This window comes from Perna viridis, chromosome 1 (genome assembly GCF_037379345.1).
Source record: "Perna viridis isolate PV_CMFRI_1.1 ecotype Kerala chromosome 1, ASM3737934v1, whole genome shotgun sequence".
Lineage (NCBI taxonomy): Eukaryota > Metazoa > Mollusca > Bivalvia > Mytilida > Mytilidae > Perna > Perna viridis.
Window position 1 is genome coordinate 18,300,331 of NC_142445.1, and position 18,463 is coordinate 18,318,793.

The 18,463-nt window shown below is 32.4% G+C and overlaps 1 protein-coding gene across 7 annotated transcripts in view; it reads left to right on the top strand.

Moving 5' to 3' along the window:
- The first annotated feature begins 1,321 nt into the window (after positions 1-1,321).
- LOC148627575 (uncharacterized) overlaps positions 1,322-18,463 on the top strand; it is a 37,765-nt gene continuing 20,623 nt past the window's right edge. For all 7 annotated transcript variants that reach the window (XM_088575071.1, XM_088575040.1, XM_088575048.1 and 4 more), the window contains exons 1-10: positions 1,322-1,515; positions 7,336-7,438; positions 8,722-8,798; positions 10,286-10,420; positions 11,927-11,998; positions 12,609-12,820; positions 13,186-13,252; positions 15,850-15,927; positions 16,895-16,996; positions 18,170-18,206. In XM_088575071.1, the coding sequence (XP_088431197.1) occupies positions 1,402-1,515; positions 7,336-7,438; positions 8,722-8,798; positions 10,286-10,420; positions 11,927-11,998; positions 12,609-12,820; positions 13,186-13,252; positions 15,850-15,927; positions 16,895-16,996; positions 18,170-18,206 (997 nt within the window). In that variant the 5' untranslated portion in view covers positions 1,322-1,401. The remainder of the gene's footprint in view (positions 1,516-7,335; positions 7,439-8,721; positions 8,799-10,285; positions 10,421-11,926; positions 11,999-12,608; positions 12,821-13,185; positions 13,253-15,849; positions 15,928-16,894; positions 16,997-18,169; positions 18,207-18,463) is intronic.

Here is an 18,463-nt window from a genome sequence, read left to right on the forward strand (position 1 = left end):
TTCATCATTTCCTTCAGTCAAACAAATAAAAAAATATTGGTTATGATTACGTTTCAGTAAAAATAGATTCATCTTTTCTGATAGTTTTCAAGTCTGTTCTAATTTGTTTTACTCATTTAAGAAGTGAATGTTATGTTTATATAAACTTCCGGAAAAACCACGTGGATGTACGTACGTCTACCTCCGCTGTTCCACTGTTGCTGTCGTCAAGAACCTAACCCACCTCGGAAAAAGTATAACTCCGATTATTTTATCAAAATCGAAGCATAGCATTTCTAAGATAGGAAAGGCAATCATGTTCTTGTTTGGAATTTGCAGCTGTCGTCTGAATTTTGTTTACGTCACATGATATGTGTAAAATATTCCCACCATCCGTGGAGAACTGTAATGTTTCCGGTATCTGTACAGATTGATCTGACAGGCCAAAACTAAAATTGATGTTGCTATAGATGCCCTTAAGGGATAAGAAATGTAAAGCATTGCGAAGTGCTATAAATTTATTGACCATATTGAGAGCGAGGGGAAAGGGGGGTATGGGGTTGGAATTTTTGGAAAAAAAAATTGTTCCAAGTTATTCATTTATATTGAAAAAAAAACTCCCCCATCAATTAACAAGACATATCTTCAAATAGAAATATTGATTTTGCTTGCTGGTTAAATATAAATAAAAATATTGCACTTGCGAAGCAAAAATTTTCTTCCGGGTCACCCCCCAACTTTGTAATGTCCATTACTATTTTTACGAGTCTCGCAGACGGTAAATATATAGTAAAGCTCATGGTGTTCGCTGGTTTAGGCATAGCTGCGAAATCGTAGCTCTTGATCTTTGTTTTTTTTTTATTTTGCTATCTAACGTTAAGAAAATACAAAAAAATAGTTAGAGCTACGTTTCGCAGCTAGTTTAGGCAATGCCTATCCCATATTGAAGACCTTGCTTTAACTTGTAACTTTATAGACCTTAGCTAGAAATTCTAATGCAAATAGTATTCCATAACAACAGTGTTCTAGGATTCCTATTTCCCGTTACCCGGGGCAAGTGAAATTTGGGGCAGGGAAAGTTAGGTACTTAGTTACACTTTCCCGTGGCAAGTTGAAAAATTCATATGCTGTAAGGATTTGTTTTGTTCAGAAAGCTGTCCTTGACGGTGGGAAAGTTGATTTCATGTAGATTTTTCCCCAAGGAAACCTCAGTTTCTGAAAAATCCTAGAACACTGAACAATTTGTATTTTAAAAGGTAGCAGGCCGGGTGCAGTATGCGTAGGTAGAAATAACGAAAAACAGAAACTGGTTATTTACTGATCACGTGACTCTGAATTTTAGCTTCCTTGTTTGTTTTATGAGAAGAAAACGTCCGGTTGTGTATTGGCAAAATGTTAAATTAAGTGTGACACATTTGGACAATGGGTGATCGAACGGAGCAGCTACTGAGAGCTCTTGAAAAGTTTATTCGTCATGTCGACAAACTGTCAGAGGAAGACGACCCTGCAGGAAACGGTTTTCATCGAGAATATAGGGTAACAATCATTGTTGTTTCATAGAAAGTTGAAACTTATTAATAAATGTATGCCTGGTAATTTATATATCATGACTTAAGTACAAATTTATTTTCATGACATTTGCTACACTTTACAATGTGCTTTTATCATTCTATTCAGCAGAAAATGGATTGTGAATGTGTAACATTTTGAGTTGTGCCCCTTTGTTTTAGCCCTAGGCAGGTGGACTAACATTGGTTTAATGTATATCATTACTCATCATTAGCTTTGCCAAAAAACGCACACATAAATAAAACTTAAATGACTAGCCTTTGATAAATTATTTTGAACATGAATTAAAGGCCATTTGTTTCAAAAGCTGAAAATAAGGTTAATTTGTAAGGAAATCTTGTTGACACAAGGGACTTTAAGAGAACAACAAATCTAATAAAATGCAACTTTTCAGAACTCTCAAGTCATTTTATACATGATATTTTATCTGTATCAGTTAAAAAAAGAGCATTACCTGAAGAATGCATCCAATGCACTGAAATAAAGTGCTATTTTGTCAAACTATTTTTCTAAAGTAATCGAAAGTAATCGATGATTACATCATATTTTTTTGCTGTAATCAATACAATTACAATTACATGTTATCGAAAAGTTAGTCGATTACAGATTACTGTAAATTACTTTGAAAAATGTAATCAATTACAATCGATAACGATTACATATTACGATTACCCCATCCCTGATGACTACATGCTATAATGAAACCAAAAAGTTAGGGGTTTTTGTCAATTTTTAGGATCTCTGTAATATATGTGCCATTGATTTCAGAAAAGTGCACCACAGGGGCTTGCTCCTGTATCAAATTATTACTTGATTATTAGTGAATGAATTGTTCTGAAATTGTATAAAAAGGTACAATACCAGCAAAGGAAGGCTTGGATTGATTTTAGAGGTTAAGATGTACTGTTTTTAGAATAAGGGAACAAAAAGGGGCCCGAAACAAGCATTTTCCTAATGTTCAGACAATAAGGAAGATTTTGATTGATTTTGGAGGTTTCGACTTCAATCATTTAGGAATAAAGGTCCAATAAATTGTTATCAAGTTCTTATCCTGTGTCAAATATCAAATTATAATCAAAATTCAAAGCTGTGTGAAACTTGAATGGTGTGTCCATTCTTGCATCAATTGTTCAGGGTTCAACCTCTGCATTTGTATTAAGCTACATCCTGCAAAGCATTTTATTGACATTGAAAGCATCAGGAGTCCTTTTGAGTGAAGCTGGAAGTAACAGTTGGTTTTCTACAAATGTATGTGTACATGTGTGTATTGTCCTCCCACCTACTGTTAAAGTTATTAAGTGTGAGCAGCTTTAATTTGAAGTGTTCATGTCTGGGGACATGGTAATTTAGCATCACAGGTGTTACATTTTTAAGCTCAACTGGCCATAGGCCATTTGAGCTATTGCCATCACTTAGTATCTGTTGTTGCCATTGTCTTAGCTAACAATTTTTCTAAACTTTTCTCCTTTGAAACTACTGGACCAATAAGAACCAAACTTGGTATGAATGTTTCTTAGGGTCTTATGCACAGAACTGATAGGGAGATTTGTTGAAAAACTTGGCCGCAGTTACTTTTAGAACATATGGGTTAGACAGAAGTTTTTCTAGTATATCTCCTAAACCGTAAGGTTTAGCCAAATTATTTTAGTTACCAAAGTGATCCTTATGAATAGGCCTACAAAACTACAAAAGTCTGCAATGGATCAAAGATCTCGGAAGACTCCTTATTAGAGTTATGTTTAAATGAAATTATCCTTATGATAAGGCCTACAAACATCAGGATTGAATTAAAGATGTTGGTTGACTCCTTATTAGAGTTATTGCGCTTGAATGGTGAAAAATGATGTTTTAAGCAGTTTTCAGGCAATATCTTGAAAACTATGATAGATAGAAAGAAACTTTCAATGATGAAATGATCCTTACAATATGCCCTACCTAAGATTTCTATTGAGTCCAAATTTTTGTTCAACTCCTTGTTATAGTTATTGCTCTTGAAAGGCAAACATAGAACCAGGTGAGTGATTTAGGCTCCTTGGAGCCTCTTGCTTACATGTATCAGGAACATATTTAGTATCACGTCACAGTTTTGTGTAAACCACTGCCTCAGTTGTACTACTTTGATAATGTTACTTATAACTATTTCTCTTATACAAAAATGCAAATCTGTAACGTTACCTGTTCTTTCAGCTGAAAGTCTTCATCATAACCTTATATTCATAGCTGAATCCCTTTTATTCTTGTCTGTCTGAGGTAAATTGGTTTCTGCTCTGTAACTTGAACATTTTGTTTATAAAACATCTTATTTTGACATTGTTGTGTATGTATGGTCTTTGTATATTTGGATTTACAGTTTTGAAGTTAGTGCCCTTTACTTGAAGAAAAAAATACTTTTGATCATTTACTTGCTTCAGATATGTACATGTATGTGACCTTGCTTGCTACAAGTACTTATTTTTAATTATCTCTTAATCAAAATGAATATTCAGATTATATTTACAGCCAGTAATATAGTTACAGTAACTTCAGCGAATAGAGTTGGTCTTCCCTTGAATGAATGACCATTACCTGAAGAACTGCCTTAGTTAGTTAACTGGACACTGAACTTCGTATCATCTCAATTTAAGTTTGATAGAAAGTTTAAATCCCTTGGTCATTAGGACACATGACCCTGTTAATTGTCTATATGTACATGTAGTGATAAAAACATGATGTTTTTGTACGCCAATGTGTTACAAATTATGTATACCGGTGTCCGTCGTTTACACTTTGCACAATAACTGAAAAATCCTGCCATCACTTTTTGTGAAACTTTGGTGAATTGTTTCTTTCTATTGATGTGAGCTCCCTTTTAATTTTTAGAAATTTCCAATTTTTTCTTTTGTGAGTTATGGGTCTTTATTTGTTAAAAAATGGAGAGATTTAATGTTTTGGGACTGTAATTCAAAAACCCTTTCTGCAGTGTCAATGAAACTCTTGTGAATTGTTTATTTATATTGATAGAGTTATGGGATGGGACTTTGTTCATAAGAAAAGGGGGAATTTCACAATTTTTGGACTGACTCGGATATGGTTGTACCAATTATCATGAGAGCTAGGAAAATATTTATTACTTTTGATGTTTCTTTAATTGTTATGAATTTCTGATTTTATTCATAAAAAAGGGAGATTTGCCACAATTGCAGAATAACTTTAATACTTCGCAAGCAATTTGCATGAAACCTGGTTGAATTATTTTTGGTTGCTTTTTTCATTTCATCTTTTAATTTCTTGTTTCCTATATTCAGAGCTGTATCAACCTGGAATTTTGTGTCCATATTTGACCAGTGTGTATAGGGTTCAACCTCTGCAGGCGTATTTACAGTACCTGAATTGATCTGTGCAACTATAATTGCCATCAGTCATTGATCACTGATCCGTTTCCGATCAGTCATCAATTTGATAAACAGTTGATCGTATCATGTGACCTTTGAGTGATAAATATATTTGGCGAATTCCATTGTTTCATTTGTCAATTTTTACACATATTTACTTAATGCAGTAGATATCAATCAATTACTTTTATTTTACATATTTTTGAGAAACAAATCATGGAAACTTCATTTTATCACTATTATACCACAGGCTAGCCATTTATGTTATGTTTGCCATGAGAGATAGCAAGGGGTTAAATAACAAAATAAATTGCTAGTCTGGGGTGTAGCAATGATAAAATAGAGTTTCGGTGATTTGTTTCAATTCAAATAAGACTAGTTTCTTCATATTGTAGAATAGATGCAGCCTATGTGTTGCATGAAATGTTGGTCATGTGTTTATCACTTTTTTACCATGGCTGTGGTCTAAAGTTCTTGAAGGCACATCATATTAGAATGACTTTAACAAAATACGATGTGTGGATTTAATATGTCAAATTTAAGATAAATATAATATGGAATTATATTGGATTCATTACAATGAAAATTCTCAAATTTACAAAACCGGATCATCCATCATTTTACATAACAAAACTGTGACCAGATTGGTCCTGGGTCTTTCAGCGTTTAACATTGACACTTTCTTGAGGATTTCTGATTTTCTTCAAGTAGCCCATTGATGAGAGTTTTGTTCTTCAATTTACTCCACAATCATTCTGCCTGATATAATGGCAGTTAATGCTCACAATCCCAGTTTTTACCTATTTCCTACTGCATTTACTTGTAAACTTCCTGCAGAATGCTCCTTTGAAAATCATGGATACAACCTTAAAAGCACCTCAATGAAAACTTACTGTAAGGTTAAGTATATGTATTAAATGGACCATGCATCTGAATTAAGTAGTAGTCTTTATAAAAGTCAGACTGCAGGTTTTTCATGCATGACAACAAGCCATGGAATTCACTTTTATTTCTATTTCTGAAACTGTCACATACCACATAAACCGTCATAGTTTGTCATTTGGTTCAGGTTGTTGCACTTTTGAGTTAAAATTATCAAGATTGTGTATAAATTTAGCACTTTGCAAGAGTTATTGGGTTTGATTTGGTTGATTATAATTGGAGATGAATATATGTTTTTTCTCAAATATATAGTTTCTTAGAAAACTATCTTTATGTAAAAATTTATAATATATAGACTGAAAAAGCATCATTTATTCCTTGAGTTTTTCTGCACCATGAATCATCTGTACCATAGACAGTGTCTAAACTTTATATGGACTGGTACTTAAATTGCCAGTATTGTCAAGATTTATCTGAAGTGAATACTATTGTTACAGGAAATGGGATGCTCCTTTCTATTTCCAACCAGGAAGTTCATTTGTACTAATTTACTTACGCACAGCAATAATGGCCTAAGATCTTTATTAACTGGTATTCTTTAACACATACTGTTACTACTATAATACAATTTAATTACTTTGTGTTCGAGAACTACCACTACTATTAAACCAGTCTCCCTTATGTAACTGAGAACTACCTCTAGTAACCTGTCTCCCTTATGTAACTGAGAACTACCACTATTAACCAGTCTCCCTTATGTATCTGAGAACTACCACTAGTATTAAACCAGTCTCCCTTATGTATCTGAGAACTACCACTAGTATTAAACCAGTCTCCCTTATGTATCTGAGAACTACCACTAGTATTAAACCAGTCTCCCTTATGTATCTGAGAACTACCACTAGTATTAAACCAGTATCCCTTATGTATTTGAAAACTACCACTAGTAACCAGTCTCCCTTGTGTATTTGAGAACTACCACTAGTATTAAACCAGTATCCCTTATGTATCTGAGAACTACCACTTGTATTAAACCATGCTCAATATTTTTTTATGATTGTTTATTTAGATATCCTTGTTACTGTTGTTCAGAAGTTCTATTGAAGTCAGGGCGATGTTCCATTTTGAAATTTTTTTCTCTTATCTTTTTCTCCTGTATGTCTTGTGTGTATGTATCAGTTATTTTTGACCAAATAAATACAATGTATGTTATAGTGTACCAGCCTAATCAAATTTTTTTTTATAATTTCTTATGAATAGTCTCTTTTCTTATTTGTTGTTCAGAATCTGAAAACTGAGATATTTGATTTTGAATAGGCTTGTTAAGTCTCTCTGTAATATATCTGTAATACATCTCTTCAAATTTTCGTTCACTCTCTGTTCTGCATTACAGATACTGCAGCTGGATAGTGAACAAACATTTGATAGTAATGATATTTAATCAATGAACATTTATATTACAGACTTTTAGCAAGTTTTGAATTAAATATAAGCTAAGATTCTCTATTGTTTGTTATTTTGAAACTCTTTTCAGGACCTTAGAGAGATAGCAATAAATAATAGAGAAACAATACCAGCAAAACATGGTAAATTACCACACAACATAAGGAAAAATAGATACAAGGACATTGTGCCATGTAAGTATCCTGAGTACATGTATTATGAATGAACAACTTGTTTAACAATGTTACCATTTAAATTTACAATACATGTATAGGCTTTGTTCTGGTAGAGTACATTTATGATAATGAAAAATCCTTTAAAATATTTTATAAGTTTTGTAGCACATGTATATAAAAAAAACACAATACATGTATTGTAAATTTTGTTGCATACATGTACATTTTATGTGTTCAACATACATGCATGTTTAAAAACAGCAACAGGAAGTCAACTTAGTCTTATATATACTTGGTTTATGTGATTTTATTGGGGAGGCATTTCATATTAATGCAATTTTATGGGGGGGGGGGTTGGACATTACATATATATTGGGTAATGTGATTACATGTATACCCCCTGCAAACAAAGTTTAGGGGGTACAATGTATATATTTTTCATCGTATCTGTTTGTCCATACTATTTTCTAAGCAGCTTGCAGTGTTGTTGTAAAACTTAAAGGGATGTAACCACATGGACATGTGCATACTGACAGGAATATATGTTTTGACTGAAATTGTAATAATGACAACTGTTGGACTCAGACATTTATTCAGCAGAACTTGTTCTCATTTGTTGTCCACAACTTCTCCTCATCAACTTGCAAGATTGTTATGAAAATTGATGGATGTAAAATTACCATGTTCGGATGTGCACATTATCAGGAATTTATGTTTGGGAAAAAAATTGTAGAAATGACAGCTGTTTGAACTTAAGTGGTTTTTTTTCAGAAAAATTTGGTCTACGACTCCTTAAATATTGTATCCAGTATAAATTGTATGTCCGGATTGTTCCCTAGATTTACTGGGTTCAACAGGCTGCTGCAGGGGTATTAGTGCTGTTTGTGTCTACTTTTACCTGGGGACATTTCATATATATATTTTTATTTTAATTTTATTTTATGGTTTATGTGATTTTGTTCTTGGAAAGTGTAGTTGCATATCAATTTAGTCTCTCATGTATTTTCTAAGTGTTATTAACAATTACATTTATTCGATACATTTCACAGGGTATTGATTTTTCATGCCAGTTTCAGATGTCTGTATTAAAAGGAAGTTTATGTAATGAAACATATGATATCATATATAGACTTCCTTACTCCATTCATCCAGAATCTGTGGTCATTAGGCCTTAACAAATACAGAATGATACAGGTGAACTGTTGTGTATACCTATGACTTACGTGTTTGTAAAACTCATTTGTCATGTACATGTATGTATATTGAAAATGATCATTTTTGAAAATTCATTTTTTTTGTAGTTGATGAGACCAGAGTGATACTTAATGAAATTCCAGGTCTGGATGGGTCAGATTACATCAATGCTAACTATATACTGGTAATTTCATTTTTAAAATACATGTATCTAGAGGCCTGTTCTCCATATTTTGGTAAGCAAAAGCACATGTTTTGTTTATTTAGGTTCAAAATGCGTAGAAATTACTACAGAACTAATTGGATGATTCTGAGATGTTTCAAGTTCATTTAAAGTTTGGTAAAGACAGTGTTAAGGGTTTTATGTGTTTGATTTACACAGACTTTTAACTTCTTTCAATGTTTTGTGTCGACATGTTTTAGGTTACTCCAGGTTGTTTTTGATGAAAACTCTTCAATCTTATGGCTTTTTAGCCCTACCCCAGATTATGACAGCTATATTTAAATGTGGAGAAAATAAATTGCCTGGAGAGAATCTTTGATTTTTGACATATTAACTTGATCACCTATTGCCACCCTCTTTTTGCTGATGGATTAAAAGTGGATGACTTGCCACTGTATATGTTTTTTTTTAATCCTGATCATTTACACATTAGATCATTAGCATTAGTAATTGTCAACTGTACTTTCAGTTCCTGTTGTTAAAATTTATGTTCTTTTTTTTTCTTATTTTTTTCATTTCCTGAGTTTTAGATAATACATAGCAGTCCTATTCATTAATAACTGAATTTGGTATTTACAATGGAATATCACAGTCCTGTTTATAGAAAGATTGTTCCTCTTTTAATTTCAATTCCATATTCCTGATTTCCTAGTATTTTATGTATTTTAGACTAGAATGAAATATTTTCTTAAATTTGGTTTGTTGATATATCTTATCTTGTGAGGCTACATATATTAGAACCATAGATTCAGGACAGATCCAAAGATTTCAAAAAGAAGGGGTCCAAAATGAAGAAGATTGCAGGCTATTATTTGTTCATAATTTTGCCCAAATTTTTCGAAATTAACAAAATTTATAAAAAACAAAGTTCAACCCCCAGACTCCCCCATCCCACCTCCTATACACACACTAGATCTGCCACTGTTGTTTCATACAGAGTATATATGTCATAGGTGAGAAAGTTGACTCAGACTGGTTAATTTTTAGTAAAATAATTGTTACCAGTACATGTAGTTGAATTTTTTATGGCACATTCTGTCAAATGATTTAATTTCTGAAGTAAATATCCCTGATTTGATAAAAAATTATACTCCTAATCTTACCAAATTGTTTTTGATGATTTACTTCTGTTATTTCGATACTGAAATAAAATTAAGAGATTGATCATAGTTCAGTCAGTATAGTTTCGCTTTTTACTTTTTGACCTTGAAGATGCTCTTCCATGGAAATGCAAGTCACCTGATCACAATTCTGTTTCCTGATCGGTCAAATACTGATAACTTAGTGGCGTTCGAAAAAACTGTATCGAAAATTGAAATTGCATGCCATGTGTTATTTTCTGAATGAAATGTAGAAAATTATAAGTAAAAAGAAATAATTTTACTGTGTCAGCTATCTTTTTTTTTAAAGATAGGAGTTGTTTTTATATGCTGTAAGTCTCTATTTAGGATGCCCACCAGAGAGAGGGATATGTTGCTTCCCAGGGACCTCTCCCCCACACACTGGAAGACTTTTGGAGGATGATTGAAGACTTAAACGTCAAGGTTGTTATGATGGCATGTAAAGAGATAGAGTCAGGAAAGGTATTTAATTTAGGTCCTACATTAATGTATTTTAGAGACTTGATTTTCTTGGCTTTATGGTGGAATTCCTTTTTAGCTCAGCTGGCCATAGGCCAGGTGAGCTATTGCCATCAATAGGCATCTGTCATCGTTAACAATTTCTTCAAACATCTTTTCCTCTGAAACAACTGAATGGATTTGGATGAAACTTATGATGGTTGTTTCTTAGAGTATTCTGCACAAAATGACTTTTGATTTTTGACCTGTTAAAAAAAATGGCCGTCTTTACTAAAAATAGAACATGGGGTCAGACAGCAGAGTTTTGCATATATCTCCAAGACAGTTAAATTCAACCAAATTTTGACAAGAATGGAAGTTTTAGCATGATGAGATCTATCTGTGGTCAAATTTTGGTGAAATCTGTTGACCTATGTTGGTGTTATTGCCCTTTTTGGATGTTTTTTGCTGTTTTTGATGCTATTACCTTAAAAAAAACCTTCTCAGAAACTATTCTACAAAATTCAATGAAATTTGACATTTTTCTTTTATAGGGTATCCTTAACACAATGACAGTTTGGATTTTTGATCGGTTGAAAAACATGGCTGACATTTCTTAAAATAGAAAAATGGGGTCAGACAGCAGATTTTTGCAAAATCCGTTAAGGTTTAGCCAATAGCTTTCAATTGCTGAAATGATCCTTATTATAAGGCTTACAAAAGTCTCCAGTGAATCAAATGGAGTCAAAATTGTCGGACAACTCCTTGTTAAAGTTATTGCCCTTGAAAGGCAAAAATTAAACCAGGTGAGCAATTCAGCTCCTTGGAGCCTGTTTTTTAAATTCTGGGTTTACCATTATGACTCTTTTATTACTGTAAACTGGTACTTATCTTTGATTTTGCCAAATTCTTCTTTGTTTAATCAGGTCTGATAATGTGGTATCTGTTTCCCAATATTGAATCTTATATTCCTTCTTCCACATTTATTTGTAACTTCTTTTATCTGTTTTTTTTACTATCTGATGTTTTCTGTAATATTTAAAAATATCTGTCATATCCAATGACAACATCATGTCCTAATTATTGTTTTGGACAGATTACAAATTAACAGATTAACAGATTTGCAGGAGTTTAAAAGTATAACGCATCCTATAAGACTTGTTTTTAATTTCTGACATAACTTATTTTTTTTATTATTTATTATTTTATGCTATTTATTAATATAGCGAGTTAACTAATTACAATTACTTGAAGTTCTTTACAATATAATAATACAAAAATAAAATACAAACATGAATATACATGTACTACATAATGTCAAAAATAATAACGACAAAATTTACTCACTGATATAAAAGTTCATAAAAAGTCATCATTATTAAATAATTTTACCAGTAATAACCTTGATTTTGCATATTTAGGCAAAATTTCTTCAAAATTTCTTTTTTACTTACGTGGTTTAAACTAAAATTACACTTAGATTAAAGATAAAAATTTATTTCTGCATATATAAACATTGTTTTTTTGTAGAAAAAATGTGCTAAGTATTGGGTTGATAAAGGTACAGAGATGGCCGAGTTTGGTCCTTACCAAATTGATTGTGTAAGTACTAGCCTGTCGTTTCATAAAAAAAATCTCAAACTGAGATTTCCCTCAAATCGTTGACTTTTTACTCAACCTACAATTTCAAGCAATCTGATTGGTGAAAATTTTAGTTGAGTTAAGATTTGAGTAAAATCTCAGTTTTTTTATGAAAGCAAGCCCTGGTATGATATTGTGAATATTTTACATTTTAAAGGATCTTTTTGCCTTATACTGTTGAAAGTATATTTCATTGAAAATTCTAACTCATTGTACTTAAAATAAAAGGTAACAGACAAATTCACAAAAAGTGGAAAGAGTATAATGAAGAAAATGATAGAATATAAAACAAGGTATACATGAATCTGGAATTATTTTTGAATTTGGAAAATGACCAAAAAACTTTTGTAAAACTAACCCTTACCCAGGGGGTTTGTCATGCTGGCATGGCTAAGGAGTAAGTTTAGTTGGATAGCAAAAAATTGTTTTAAAATGTTACTTCAATGACTGGACTTTGAAAAACCTGAAACAGTTTTCCCTATAGACTTAATTTCATGTTAATTCTCTTTCACTGGTTAGCTGTATAAAATACAGAATAGAATGTTGTAATGGTGTGATATTCTGTTTGTAGATTGCTGAAGAAGCTTTAGCAGATGACTGTATAGAGCGCCATCTAAGATTGATGACGTCAAATGGAACTCAAGATGTATTTCAGTACCATTATACAGGTTGGCCGGATCATGGAATACCTGATGATATTGATGTAATATTAGCTATGATAAAACGTATGCGCGATATTAGAGTGAATGATAAAGACCATGCTCCTGTTGTTGTTCATTGCAGGTATGTATAAATATATGTATAGGTAGTAATAAGGGCAAGACTGAGGTTATATTTCAGGTGATGATAAGAATTTTGGTAAGATGGGTGTCACTGCAGGTATGGATGAATAAATGTATGAAATTGGGGGCTAGGTGGGGCAATATTGCAGTTGTGAATAAAAAAATGATATTAGGGAAATACTTAGCAATTATCGGTTTCATAGCTATATAGGTAGGAGGTTAGGTTTATCTGTGGATTGCATTGCAGGTGTGTTAAAAAATGTGTTAAGCAATGAATCCAAAAGTGAGAAATGTGATGGCCAATCACTTCAAATGCATCACTTCTAGTAATTTTAGCAGTATTTAAGGTTTCAATTTTCTTTATAGTGCTGGTTGTGGAAGGACAGGAACTATCTGTGCAATAGATTATGCCTGGGAAATACTGAAAAGTGGTGTAAGTATGAATCATTGATTGTCTTGAATGATTTGATTCTTTAACAAGGAAAATTATCAACCTGGTTTTTTATAGTATGTGATAAGTTTGTATTATTCTGTCATAACAAAAAGTGGTATTTACTGAAAACTTCAAAACCATGATTTAGAGAATCTACGAACTTGTGTTTCTTTCCTGGTCCATGAAAATTGGTATCCACAAATTAAGTACTTTTACAGTAGTTCACTATACTGGCCAAGTATTAAAAACTGGGTTAGTGTACCCTTACTTAGAATTTGTTTATATATATTTATAATTATACCCCCACTCCTAATGAGAAGGGATATACTGTTTTACCCTTGTCAATGTTTCCATGTGGCTGTGGGTCTGTGTTTCCATAACAACTTTTTCCATCACAGCTTTCCCTGCAACTACTCATCATTCACAACGTCTTGAAATTCTAATGCAATCTTCATGTAGGTATGCCATATAGTTGGATAAATTTTCAAATATATTCGAAAACATCTTCCAGTTTACCAAAGACTTTGTTAATTTTTTAGCTCACCTGGCCAAAGGCCATGTGAGCGATTGCTATCACTTGGCATCCATCTTCGTCATCATCGTTGTCCATTTACAATTTTTCAAAAATCTTCTCCTCTGAAACTACTGTGCGGAATTATATGAAAATACGCTCATATGTTTCTTAGGGTATCTTACACAAAAGTTGTGTTTAGATTTTTGATCCATCAAAAAACATGGCTGCCATTACTAAAAATAGAACATAAGGGTCAGACAGCAGATTTTTGCATATATCTCCAAAAGCATTATGTTTAGACAAATTCTGACAAGGTAAAAGTATTCAGCATGAGGAGATCTATCTGTGGTCAAGTTTTAGTGAAAATCTATTGACATATGTTGGAGTTATTGCCCTTTTTGGACATTTTTTGCTGTTTTTGATGTTATTATTTTCAAAAATCTTCTTTTCAAAAACTACAGTACAGAAATCAATGAAAGTCAGTAATTTTGATTTGTAGAGTATCCTTAACAAAATGACATTTTGGGATTTATAATCGGTTAAAAAACATGGCCGCCTTTACTAAAAATAGAACATAGGGGTCGTACAGTAGTTTTTTGCATATGTCTCCAAAACCATTAGGTTTGGTCAATATTTTTTAATTACTGAAATATCCTTATTATAAGGCCTACAAAAGTCTTCAGGGATCAAACTTGTCAGACGACTCCTTGTAAGGTTATTGCCCCTGAGAGGTGAAAATGACTTTTTTACAGTTTTCAGCCTATATCTTGAAAACTACGATAGATAGAATAAAACATTCAATTGCTGAAATGATTCTTTTTATATGGCCTACAAAAGTCTCCAGGGATCAAAGTTGTCATGCGACTCCATATAAGAGTTATTGCCCTTGAAAGGCAAAAAAATATGTTTTTTGTAGTTTTCAGTCAATATTTTGAAAATTATAATAGATAGATTGAAACTTTTGATTGATGAAATGATCCTCATGATAAGTCCTACCAAAGTCTTCATGGAGTCAAAATTGTCAGACAATGTCTTGCTAGAGTTATTGCCCTTGAAAAGCAAACATTTAACCATGTGAGCGATTCACGCTTCTGGGAGCCTCTTGTTACTTTATATTTTTTTAAGTTGAAATTTTTTTTGCTTTTCTCAGCAACTACTCATCACAGCGGCTTGAAATTCCAACACTTTCTTCCTGTAGGTATGCCATATGACGGTATTCATTTTCAGTAAAATTCAACAACAACTTACTGTTTACCAAGGACTTTTGTTTATTTTCCTTATATAGTGATTGGAAGCAGGGGTATCACTACTGAGCCATGGCTTATATACTTTGAAAGTCTCATTGTTCATGGGATACCAATTTATTGTGGTTTTCTGTTTGTTTCACAATCAATGAAACTTTGTTGCCAACGAAAAAGGAATGATCTATTCATTTGTATGATGGACATGTCGAATCCATGAATTCAAGATTCTATGAATTTACATTTCTTCCCTAACTTACAAATAAAGTACTCATACAGTACTGTGGAATGGTCATGAAAGAAATGTTAGATTGATTACCCCTGGTACATCATTTTTACCGAAGCAATATCGAAGGGAAAAGTTGGCATCAAGGAGTAATAAATTTACTGTCTACCAAATGAAGTCAACAAATGTTTTATTATACTGAACCATAGTGATATCTTCATGAGATCTTGATTGTTGAATGTTGTCTGATTGCACTGTATCCAAATAAATGTTAATCAAGGATAATCCCAAGAACATTAATAAGCCAGTGAGAATCGGAAGAAAAAATCCATTAACTTTGATAACAGCACTTTTGTCCTGGTCAGTAGTAAAAAATCTGTTGTCAGGGTGAACAGAACTACCAAGGTCTTTTGGAGTACCAGTAATTAATTAAAATATTACACTTAAAAGCAGAAATATCAAAAATTGAAAATAATGCTTAAAATTTAACTCATTGTACTCATATTACATTAGCTGTTTTCTATTGCACTACTGAGTTATATTATAGATATTCCTGCTTTTCAAATACCAGTATTTTAATATGACTTAAACAGTTATTTCATGTTCTTTATTGCAGCAACTTACTTCTGACTTTAGTCTTTTTGAGATAGTAAAGACTATGAGAGAACAAAGACAGTCTATGATACAAACACCTGTAAGTTCTGTATACAGCTTTGTTTAATATAGGGTTCATAGGTCTTAGTCTAGTTTCATTTTCCTTAACAGGATTCCATATGTAGAACATATTGAAATCCAAAAGCTGATCTGCATTTTTTTGTTAGCTTCCATGATCTCTGAACAATGCATTACTATGCAAAATCATCTATTTATTACTTATCTCAACATTTTATCATGTAGAGATTGATATTTGCTTTGCTGCATTTTATTGATATTTTTACACAGAAAGATGTTTTGCACTACACTCTATAAATGACAAGTTTCCATGCAACCACAGAGTCACATGACAAGATTTTCATGCCCTATTAGATATTACTGTTGCTATTTAGAAAGAGTAATCAAGAGAACCAAGATTCTAGTGGAAACTAAAAGAATGTAATCCAGGGACATAGACCAGACATGGAAAACAGACAAACAGAACAAAGAACATAAAATAACCAAATTAATACTTATAAAGCAACTACTGGTACAGAAAATCAGGAACTTTGACACCACTAAAAACTGGGAGATGGACCAGGTGCCGTGGTAGGACAAGTGTTCTCTGCTTTTCTAGAAAGCTGCTTATAAGAATCAAGTTTTGGGTAGATGAAAGAGGAAAGAAAAACTATGACAAGTTGAACAATTCAGTTCTCATGGTGCAGATAGATACACTGTAATGTTTCACGAGTTCCTGTTGACAGGTTCATGATCGAGAAATAACAGAAATTTGATGTATTGCCATTCTATTTCTAAGTTTTGTAGGAATAAACTGTAGTTTAAAATCAAGAATAGATTACCATCCCTCAACCTTGTCTTAAGCTTTTAATGACTTGAAAGAGCACAATATATCTGTGAATGAAAAACAAGCAATAAACCTGCAAAAAATATTTCAAAAATACATAGCTTGTCTGTTGATTTTTCAATTTGAAGATCAGGAATACACACATGTATTTTTTACTTTTCAGGAACAGTATGAAATGGCCCATTTAGCCGTGAAGGAGTTATTCCAGAAACACATTGAGATAATGAATGAAAGTGATTATGCTAATGTCGTCATTCAAGGAGATGTAAGTTTAATTGTGTCTAATCCCTGACCAAGGTTGTACAGGTTTAAAGGGGGAGTCTAGGTTGTACAGGTTTAATGGGGGAGTCTAGGTTGTACAGGTTTAATGGGGGAGTCTAGGTTGTACAGGTTTAAAGGGGGAGTCTAGGTTGTACAGGTTTAATGGGGGAGTCTAGGTTGTACAGGTTTAAAGGGGGAGTCTAGGTTGTACAGGTTTAATGGGGGAGTCTAGGTTGTACAGGTTTAATGGGGGAGTTTATTCTTTTCCAGTTTTTATTAGTTTACTGTCAATTCCGGAGAAAAGACTTGGGTAGTACAAGTAAAGTACTCAGATGTGAATGAAAATTTTAACTAATCTATGTAACAATATGAGCTTTTAGTGCTGAAATGATAAACTTTCCAGCATTTGCCTGTCTCTTGAGGTACAAGTGTACTGATTTTACAGTCATTTGTGAGAAGCAAATGTAAACCAAGAGAATTTGTCTTATTTTTGTTCTGGGCATCTGACACTTCTATATTCATCATTTAGTTTGTAGAATTTATTGATTTCCTATAAATTCTGTCATATTAATTTTATACCTGCCAAATGTACCTGAGCTCAGCTAAGAACTCTTTGTGCTGCTCTTGTAAATCGGAATTTTTGAATTTTCAAACATCCAGCAATATAGCTTGATTGTAAAATCTATTGTGTGGAGAAGTTTAGGGAATGAATTGTGAAACCCAATTTTAAAATGCAAATAACATGACAAATTGGCATTTAAAAAAGATCTCTAATGCAGTGTCTATCTTTTGTGTATGGTGCCATCTCTGAACCAGAAATGTGTCAAGTGGAAATCTCTAAGCCAGGAATGTTTCACTTGAATATATGTTTCGAGTGGAAATATTCTTCATTTCTGTTAAAATAAAAAAAAAAAAAAAACATTCTGGAATGATGCTACTATGTTTTCTAAGAAAACCCGTACACAAAACTGCTTTTTAAAGTAGTTGTATGCTTTTGTTTTCAAATGATTTTTACATCAAATAATGAAAATAAGTCGACGTGTTTGCTATTTGTCTAAATGAGATTTAGCTAAAATATTTAAGAAAGTGTAAAAAAGTATTAGATTACTTGAACTACGCATTTATCAGGACCAAATGATGCATTTAATTGCTCAAATCCTTTGCATTTGTTTTGTAGGCTGAATATTCCAATGCTGAAGAGATAGAAAATGCTGGTAGGACTTCAAATTATTTGATAGCAATCTTCTAAAACGCCCCTCCATCAGACAGGTTAAAAAAACTTTTCATTAACATTTTGTGTACACCATAAAAAAGGACAAAACAGTAATTCAAATAAGATTGATATAATTAAGAACAAAACCAAGTTAGTGGTAGTCTGCAACAGTAAAAGGAGGATAAAATTTTAAATTTCAAATACATGTACATGTATATGATTGGATAGTTTTATCAGCTTTCTTTGTCAATATCACAT